Source organism: Enhydra lutris, unplaced genomic scaffold (genome assembly GCF_002288905.1).
Source record: "Enhydra lutris kenyoni isolate GAN:26980312 unplaced genomic scaffold, ASM228890v2 scaffoldscaffold13, whole genome shotgun sequence".
Taxonomy (NCBI): domain Eukaryota; kingdom Metazoa; phylum Chordata; class Mammalia; order Carnivora; family Mustelidae; genus Enhydra; species Enhydra lutris.
Genome location: NW_019154097.1, coordinates 37,888,761 through 37,898,429, shown reverse-complemented (window position 1 = coordinate 37,898,429; position 9,669 = coordinate 37,888,761). Strand labels below are relative to the sequence as shown.

The following is a 9,669-nucleotide window of genomic DNA, read 5'->3' as shown; positions in this document are numbered from 1 at the left end:
CTGGCTTCAGGGAGGTCTGGCCTGGCCTGATTAGGGCTCCTGGGTAGGGCTCGCGCTTAGGAGCACAGGTAGGCAGCACTCACCCTAGGGCACTGTGCAGTCCTGTGCCAAGGCTGGCTCACAGACCCCATGAAGTCACACATCCGGAAAAGGGACTAGATGCCACATGCCATCTGAAGAATGTATGTGTGTGCGTGCACATGTGAGTGGGTGTGTGTGTCTGTGTGTGATGGGTGAGGTTAGGACATGAGTTTAATAGGGCTGGAAACATACATCTCATACTCTCTCCAGGCTGGGGACAAGGGCTGACAGAACTCCTGAGAGAGCGAATCATGCGTAGTTTGAATAAAAGAAAAAAGAAAATTCAGTCACGCCAGCATAGAGGACTTGCCATTCACAGTGAGAAAAGGCGTCAGTCCCTCCTAATGGCCTGGATGGAGGGAGCCCCTGGGCTCACTTGATCCTCAACCCTGTTGTTGCTTCCTTGGGGGGGCACCAGATCTGGGGGTTCCCCCACCATGGGGCGACCCCTCAGGATTCTGGCTTCTGCTTGAATTCCCACTCACCTTACAACTTCCCTGTTGGTTGCTGTCATAGATCGTGACTTACTGGCATCTGAGCCCACTCTTCTGGCCTGTTTCCCAATTTCCAATTCATTCTTGGGCTTTCGTGTGCAGATCAGCTGGCCCTTCTCTCCTGCTATGTGTTTGACACCAAGGCTGTTCGTGTTCATACTGTATACTTAGTGTACCATAGGGTAATTTTTAGGGTAATTCTGGTTTATGAAGAAGTTTCCCTTGGGTTTTATCTGATATTCTAACTTGACTCCCTCCCCACACCCACCCGCCCATACCCCAAATACCTTCTTATAAACTTATAACATCCCAAAGTAGCAAATATTTTTAAAAATCCCTGATGCCTTGAGGCAAAAGGGAGAGAACATCCAAAAGGCAAGGAAGTAGTCGGCCAGCCCCCCTGTTGGAGCAGGTCCGCACACCCAGATTATTTCAGATGCTATTCTAGGCCTCCCAGCAAGGGCAAACACTCAAAAGTTCCCCAGCCCAGGGAGGATGGCGAGAGGCATTGGGAGTTTAATCTGGCTTAATATGGGCACTTCGCTGTGTCCCATGAGGGATTGTCTTCTGCGTTTTTCCAGTGATGCCCTTCTTGGTGCCCCAGTCCTGGTGTGTCAGGGGCAGGGGGACCTGGGACAGCCCCAGAAGGGTCGGGGCGGGGCAGTCTCCACAGCGTTTCCTGTTCGGACACTGTAGGGGTCGGTGTGGATGTTTCGAGTCTTCACAATTATGGAACTGTACTTATGACTGTGGGTTATATAATGACTTCCGTTGGGCACGGATTGGGGTTTCTACCCAGCCTTAGCCTACGCTGACTGCCTCTCTCTCTCCAGACCCTCCAAATGCTCCCACCCAGGGGTCTCAGCCTCTGAAGAATCCAGGGGCCGGTGTGGGGGTGGTGGCTATTGTTTATTTTATGCCCTCCCTGGGATACAGACAGCGTATACCAGTGAGAAACTGAGATGGGACCTCCATGCTTTCCCTGTAGGGGGTGGTCAAGGAGCAAAATGGAAACTCAGAGTGGAAAGTTACAAACACTGAGAAGCCACAGGCCTCTCCCGGAGGGGGATATCACCCCTCTTGGGAAGAGCAGCCTTTCCATCAGCACCTGGTCTATTTTTAGAAGCTGTGTGAATTTTCCTTCCAGCTTAGGATCTTGGGGCTTCCACACGGTTACCCTTGGGCCACCGAGATGGTTGATCTGGGAGTAAAGAGAGAGGTTGACTGCCAGGAGCCCCATTCTCTCCCATCAGAATGCAACCGTGTTGTCTTGCCTCTGTGTTTCTTTCTTCAGAAACACCTTGACTTGGAGGTAGACCCACTGAATCAGAGTCTGCGGCGGGTGGGGGGCGGGGCAGGGATCTGCATTTAGCCAACAGCCAGGAGATTCCCATGAACACCAAAGGGTGAGAGACCTCCGTCTGTAAGTTAGATGTCACCTGTGGCTGTGTGACTGTCCCCGGGCACTGACCGTCTCAAGGCGGCCACTTGCTTATCTGTACAGTGAAGGTGTGGGAGTCCCCATGCCCTGGGATGACCGTGTGAGTCCAGGGACACCTCGTAGCCCAGCAGAGTGGGCAGGGGTAGGGCAGGCGAGTTGTAAGTGCCGGGTAGGCAGCTAGGTGGGCAGACAGACGGATACGTTGGCAGGCGGAGGAACAGACAGGTAGTGGGTGGGTGTGGGGGCAGATCTACAGGCAGTGGTGGTTTGAACAGCGGCTCTGCCCTCTCCCTAGGTTCCCATTCAAGCCCAGTAATTTAAGGACCACGTTCCTATCCCGTGGCTGCTTGAGATGGTCTTTATTTCAGCCTCACCAATGAGTACGGTCTCAGCAGCCTCTTTCCTGCTTGGAGGTTCTGGGGACCACAGAGCCAAGGAGGCACCTCTTGCACTGTGGGGCCCCCCGTTCCTGACAGCTGCCGGGGAGCTTTGGGCTCCCGCTGGGTGTAGCCTGTCAGTAGCTCCCGCCCCGCGCCCTGGGCACCTTGGCTCCTTGGTCTGAAGTCTCCCTGTCAGTTCCCGTTATTTCTTCCCCGGTGTAGACACTCCAGCCCCTCCGCCAACGTGCTCTCAGTTGGGTGGCTTCTTGTGGCCACCCTCTCTTTTAAGTCGACGTGGCTGGTAATTCCTGACCCTACAACATACACAGAGCAAAAGCAAGGCTCCATTTGTTTTCTGTTTCTATTTGTAAAGATTGCTGTCTCGGTGGGACTGTATGTTTTTCCCAGAGGCCCAGCCAGAAAGGACTCTGAAACTCCATTTCTAAAACCAGAGGTGGGGCTCAGCCTCTCTGGGCATCTCTGCAAGAGAGGCAGCTTCTGACCGCTCCCCTGAGGTCCCCTTGTTCCCAGACAGGGGAGCGCCAGAGCCGCCCAGCCACCTGGTCTCCCAGGCTGGGGCGGGAGACTTCACGGCCCCCCTCCACTGGGGGAGCCTACACAGATGACCCAGAAGCTAAACCAGCACGCCCAGAGACTCAGGATCCAGTGCAAAATGCTGTTCATACATCAACATCCCGAGCATCTTGTGGGTCTGTTAGCTTCAGGCCTCAATTTTCCACTCTGTAAAATGGGGGCAGGGGGAATAGCTGAGTTTTAGGGCTTCCCTGGTGGGAAGGAAGTGCCCAGACACCTGGGGCCCTGGCATCAGAATCTCTGGGGCTCTGATTGTTCCACCAAGAACACATGTGAATGAAGCCCGTGGGCTTCAGTGTCAGCAGCCCCCCAGCCCGGGGTCCATGTTGATGACAGTCAGGGCGTAGATATCTTTGCCAGTTTGGGATGTCAGGGCTTGGTGCTCCACATCCCAGGCTCTCTCTCCTGGGGGAGGCAAGTCTGAAGCCTCCTTTCCATTCTCTTGCCCTTGAGATGGGACAGGCTCAGGAAGGCAGGGGATTGGCCCGTCTGCTCCCAGGAGCCTGGAGGGGCTAGGGGAGGGGCTGCTGCCAAGGGTGAGGCCGAAAGTCACATGAACAGGTTTTGCGGTCAGTGGAGGGTGGAGAGATAAGCCTGGGAGACCTCAGCCTGCAGGAGACCCCACGGCAAAGAAACCAACCCACAGCTGAGCTGCTGCTCACATGTTGACCCAAGCGGGACTCTGGCGGGGCAGGCTTCCCCTTTGGAGCCTCCCAGGAAGTGCTGAGGATTGTGCCTAGGGAGAGGACTCCTGGCACCTGCCCTGCCCTGCCCGTGTGCGGGGGGGAGATGGGGGACCCTCCCTTGGTGCCGCTCCCAGGCTTGGGGTCTGCTTTGTCCTCAGGTTCTCCCCCTACAAGGACATGTGCCTTCCCCAGCTCCCAGCCTCGCAAACAGTTCCCAGTCCAGGAGGGATGAAGGCTGGGGCTGAGGGAGACCGAAAGCTGGGGGCCCAGCCTGCCTGCTGCGGGGCTCTCGGGCCCTCGCTCTGGCCTCTGGCCTGGATCTTGGTGGGCATGTCACCCCGGGCCTGCTCAAGGCTCCCCGTGGAGACTGTCCCAGCTGTTGTTCGGAAGTGGACCTCTAGCAATAGCACGAGGCAAATGATTTCATGCAGGGCACTGTTTTGTCCAGGCCCCTGGCTTTGCACGGTGCCCTCCCTCCTGACACCCGTCCTGGGCTCTGCCCCTGAGCTCTGGAGGGCGAGGGTGGCCAGACCCTCCCAGCGGGGTGCTCCGGCCCCGGAGCTCCGCCTCCTCTGAGCTGCACCTGCGCAGGGACCTCCTTCCCTCTTTACGCACATCCTGAGCCCGCGTGACAGAGAGGGACACTTTCCTGAACTGAATGTGCCAAGACTCCTCCACGAGGCTCTGCCGTGGGGCTTTTTTAGATCCTGTCAGCTCCCGAGGTCTTGGCAGAACCCGTCTGGACAGAGAACCAAAAATAACTCCCTGACTCAGGCGGGGGGGCAGCCTCCAGCCCGGGGGGCCCTGGAGACCTGAGGCCGCAGCCAGTGTGTGGAAGAGCAGGGCTCCCCGGCCAGCCGGGCCCTTCTCTGCACGCTCTGACCCATGATCTCCAGGCTCCCTCCAAGGGGCTGGGGAGGCTGCAGGTAGCGCTCAGCCGGGGAGCACCCGGGGTGAAGGGAGAGCAGACCTCAGCCCGGGGACGGCAGGTGTTGGTGCTACGGCAGAGCGTCTGCCTCCGGATCAGACCCGACCTGCAACCTGTTTCCTGCAGTGGCCGGCTCCCTACTCTGCCCCAGCCCTGAAGGCTCACAGTGGGCAGGACACAACTGGGTGGTCCGAGGCAGCCCCGACCCCAACTTTTCTCCCCATCCTTAATCTGAATTCACAGTCTCGAGAACGGCAGCTGCCTCCGCTGAGCCCGACATGCACGTCAGGCACCTTCTAGAAGCTCCCAACTGCTTCAGCCCCTACAGCTGCCCTTTGGGCTTCTGTCCCACGCTCAGAGGAGGGTGACCCTGCTTTACCTCTCGTCCCCTCTGCTGGGGTATGTGGCGAAGGACATCATGAGGGTTTTCTGAGAGATGAATCATCTTACCTCTGAGGAACTGAGAGATGATCCCGCACTAGTTCACGGACAATTCCTTGGGCAGAGCCTTGGGGAACAGCAAGAGAGGGCAACAAGCTTGCAGCCCGGGGCGGCCAGAGCTGGACACTCGGGTCTGAGGCCCCAGGGCATATGGGGTCACTGGCAGGAGTTGGTGAGGACAAGGTAGGCAGGGTTCCCAAGGCAGAGGTCTCAGGACGAGGCGTGGGTTTGGGCCAGGCCATAGAGGACGGGGGGAGGGCGGGCAGAGGACGCGGCAGGCGGAGGGACAGCCAGAGCAAAGGCGTGACGGCGAGGGGGGCATCTGTGCTGCTGAGGTAGGGCGCCGGCCCGCCGTGCTCGCGCGCTAGGCGTGATTGGAGGATGGACATCTGGTCTCCTTTGGGGAGGTCAGCCAGCACGGGGGGCTTGGCCAGAGCCTCGGTGTGAGTCAGTATAACGCTGCGGTGTCCGATCCCACGGTGTGCTATTGGATGGAAAACCCATGGGCCCACCGGACTCCCCGAGCCATGACACCCTTGAGGGCGATGGCTCCTCCTTCCAGGCTGCTGGCAGGACCGCTGTCCCCTGGCTCAGCAGTGGGGAGGCTGTTGGTGGCTGGATGTGGGCCTTGTCAACATCTCCCGATCCCCACCCAGGTCAGAGAAGCTGCTGTCTCCTTGGGGACAGCCAGCCCCCAGAGCCCCCAGGTCATAGGAACCAAGAGAGTACAGAGGGACACCAGCCTTGGGCACCCCCTTTTTCTCCCAGTCCCTGTAGACGCTGGTGAACCTTGGACCTTCCTCCAGTCCCCCTTGTCCTCCCACAGATGGGGACATGTGCACGGGGCCCAGCGAACTTGCTGTGATTCTCAGCAGGGACCAGGCCCACCTTCTGACCGGCCACCAGCCCCTGAGCGATGCCTCCTGCCAGGAAGCTGTGGGCTGTGAGGGACAGTATTTACGTGGGAGGGCCCACGGTTGCTCCTAAAAGCAGAACAGACAGGAAATTCGGAGAGGGGAAGGGATAGGCTGGTAAAAATAGGTGTGGACCCAAGGCAGCGGCCTGCGGTGAGGAGGGCGGTGCCGCTGACGGGGATCTGGGTGCGGACCCCGCCCCCCCAACGGCCTGCAGGCGGCTCGGCCCTCCTCACGGCCTCTGCGCTCCCACCAGCACAGAGAGATGGGACGCCCGGCGCTGGGCTGGGGTGTCAGGGGTCTGTCTCTGCAGTCCTGCGTGATGGCGTTAGCGCAGACGCACACCCCTGCTCTAAGTTCTTAGGGAGAGACCAGCTTCTGCGGCCTGGCCCGTCCCCCACTCTCCCCCCGCTCTGCGGGATTATCCCGGCTAAACTGTGTCCCTGGCTTAAGTCACTGTCGGTCTTCTGAAAGCACCGGATCCTCTTGGACACTTGCTGACTGGGCCGTATCTACCTGCCGATTGGCTCCTGGGGCTCGGGAACTCCAGGCTGGCGGGATTCGTTTATTCTGGAAGACCTAAGTGGTTGTGGAGTCTTCGCTGGGGCAGCAGGTGCAGCCTGGCAGGCCCACAGGGCTGTGGGAAGGGCCCTGGGCTACAGAGAGAGCTGGGTCCCAGCCTCTACTGTCCCCAAGTGCTGGTGTGGCTCTAAGTACCCCCCCCCCACCCCGGCCTCCATTCCTGAGATGGGCAGCACCGAGGCCACCTCTGAGGCCCGGTCCGTCCAGCTGCCCTGCTAGGTCAGCGCCTCCAGAGTCCCCGCTCTCCAGCCTCAGGGCTCGCCCCAGGCAGAAGGGACCTTTTCCCCCTGCGGGAGATGCTCACAGGCTCTCTAGGGAAGGAGGGGGGCCTTTCTCCTAGTCCAGGTCTAACTGGCCCCGGGATATGGAGCTGTGGGTTCTTCCCAAAGAGGTGTCTTGGGAGCCTAACACACGGAGCTCGGGATGTTCTCTTCCCCGGAGGCTTAAGGGCTTGAGCTACTGCTGTGCCCACTGCCTGGAAGAAAAAAACCATGTCGTGGCAAGGCCGGTCACCCCCATGTCCTGCTCTGGCCCCTCCGGCCCCAAGCCCCTGGGGTCCAAGGGAGGGAGGCGGTTGGGGGGCTGCTGCTCCTCCCTCTCCCTGTCCACCCTGGCCTCAGCTGCTCTGTTTGGGGCGGGGGAGCTTGTCTGGACTTTGGGGCTAGGGGTGTCACCGGGGAGAAGAGAGGCAAGAGCAGCTGACACCCTGACCGAGGCGGGCAGAGGGACCCGCATCCTCCACAGTGGGTAGTCGGTCTCAGGCCAAGGGAGTCACTCCTCTGTGCTGTGTTCTGTCTTCCAGCCTGCGGCAAGCTGACAGGCATCAGTGACCCTGTGACCGTCAAGACCTCGGGCTCAAGGTTCGGGTCCTGGATGACAGATCCTCTGGCCCCAGAAGGTGATAACAGGGTAAGTGCTTCCTCTGCCGGGCCTGGGTCCGAGGGTGCTGCGGTCACCCAGGGGGACAAGTGAGCCTGGTCTCCATCCCCTGAACGTTTGGCCCTCACGCTAATGCCGTGTGCCCACCTGTGCCAAGAACCGCCACAGCCGCGCCCCCGCGGGTTTGTTCCCCACCCCCCCCACCGCCGCTTTGGGGAGGGGCTTAGGTCCTGGCTGAGCTCCCTGTGCTAACCCCGAGTCACAGACCACAGGGACGGGGTCGGGGCCCAATATGGGAACAATGGTGACAATTGTTAGAGCAGGGCACCCCTGCCAAGCCCTCCCCAGCTCCGCTCTAGGGGAGGGGAGCTCCCAGCCACCCCAGCCCCACCCCTGCTCCAGGAGGACCGTCCCGTCGGGCAGGCATTCCTTACGTCAGTGGCATCTCATTTGTATCAAGGCCGATGGAAACGCAGTTTCCTTTTTGATTTAGGGAAGAGGCTGTGTTCGTTTACCCCCTGGATAAAAAGTCAGAAAAGGAGAGAAAGGCAGGGCCCGGGTTGAGCCTTGTGAGCCCCTTTGGGGGTGTGGGGTGAAGGCTGGCCGGCTGAGCGCGGGGCCACCTGGGCGTGGCCGTTCGGTGGCCCTCAGAGCCTCTGCCAGAGGAAGACTCGCCTAGGGCTGTCGGGAGGAGGGACAGGTCTGGGCATGTAACCGTTGGCTACACCTCAGGGCACAGAACAAGCCGGAAGTCTGGGGCGTCTCCCACCCACCCCCTGGCTTTCGGGGACGGGCAGGACATTTAGAAACTGATCACTTTTTAAAAAAATCTCTGCTCTTCCTTTAGGCGGGATTGAGAGGGGCTGCTGGGTCTTGTCTGGGGGACCCTTACTGGGAAGGGAAGGGTCGCTTCCTCTCCCCGAGATTTCTGGCCCCGCAGCTCCCCTCCCCCACTGCCACAGCTGCGGGTGGCAAGCGTCTTGTATTTTGGAAGTGAGGTGGCCCCGCACTTTCTGCTGGGGAAGGTTGGGGGGCAGTGACCGCCGGCCCGTGGTGGCTGCCATCTGTCTATCCACCCTCCCATCCCCGCCCCCAGGGCAGCTCACACCAGCCTCGGCTGCCGGGGACTCTGGAGGGGCCAGTTGGGGACCGCAGACCCGGGATGCGAGTGCGGACAGGTGTTTGGGCGATTTCTGTTCTCTTTCCCGAGTCTGGACGGTTAGCTGCTGCTTGCACATTCTCTGACGGTCTAAGGGGCTAATCGTAATCCCGATGGGTCTTCTGGCCCACATCCCCCGCGGTGAGCCCCAGCTCTGCTCCAGGTTCGGCTCCGCACTGGCACAGCGGAGCCCTCCCGTGCGCGGTGATCCGTTAGTCCGCGCTCCCGGCCCTCGGTGCACCCACCGCTCTGCCTGCCGGTCCTGGCTGGGCGTCCAGTGACCCTCCAGCGACCTGCCGGTGTGGAGGTCACCGTTACCCGTGCTGTTTGGTGGGAAAACCCCGGTCTAGTCTTGTGCCCACGGTCTTGGGAAAGGGCGGTCAGCGGTTTCACTAACAAGCGTCTACAGCAGTTGCCCCAAGACTGCCCCGTCCCTCCCCGCCCACCTGCCGTCTGCCTGCCCACCGCACACGCCCCACACACCTGGGTCTGGGGGTTTGTGCCCACGCGTGCCTCCGGCCCCACTGTGACATCCTTTCCTTTGTTGTAAGCAGTGCTGCTCGGAAGACCCTTTCTCAGGTCCCAAGTATCGGGGCTCCGGGAAGCCTGGCTCTTTGCCCCAAACGGGGAGGCTGTCTGTTCGCAAAGCTGTTACGGGGTGGGAGACGCTCTTGATAACTGGACACCTGTTTTCTGCTTGGTGACCAGATCGCCGTCCAGAAAGTGAGGCCCCGGGGATGGACGGAGGCTGCAGAGAGGGGGCAGCGGGAGGAGGCTTCCGTGGGGAGCTGCTGGCAACGGGAAGGGGGGAGCGGAGCCTGCTGGCAGGGACGCTGGGCAGCTCTGCCCCACACCTGTGTGGTTGGGGCCATTCCAAGCCGTGCGCTCAGCACAGCCACCCCCAACTCCCAGCGCACTGAGTGACGCCTCCCCAGGCCCTGCCACTGATCTGGAGGACAGATGTTTTGTTTTGATCTTTCTTATTCTCCCTCCCAGTTTGGTCACACACGGGGCAGGCTGCCAGGGGGTGTGGTCAGAGACACATGGCCAGAGGTTGGGGGGGGTGTGGTCAGAGACACATGGCCAGAGG

General features: G+C 60.3%; 1 protein-coding gene across 1 annotated transcript in view; it reads left to right on the top strand.

Moving 5' to 3' along the window:
* Positions 1-9,669, top strand: part of LOC111145472 (olfactomedin 1) — a 28,422-nt gene that overhangs the window by 14,960 nt on the left and 3,793 nt on the right. The window contains exons 2-3 of the mRNA XM_022500367.1: positions 5,872-5,988; positions 7,344-7,450. Coding sequence (XP_022356075.1) covers positions 5,872-5,988; positions 7,344-7,450 — 224 coding nt within the window. The remainder of the gene's footprint in view (positions 1-5,871; positions 5,989-7,343; positions 7,451-9,669) is intronic.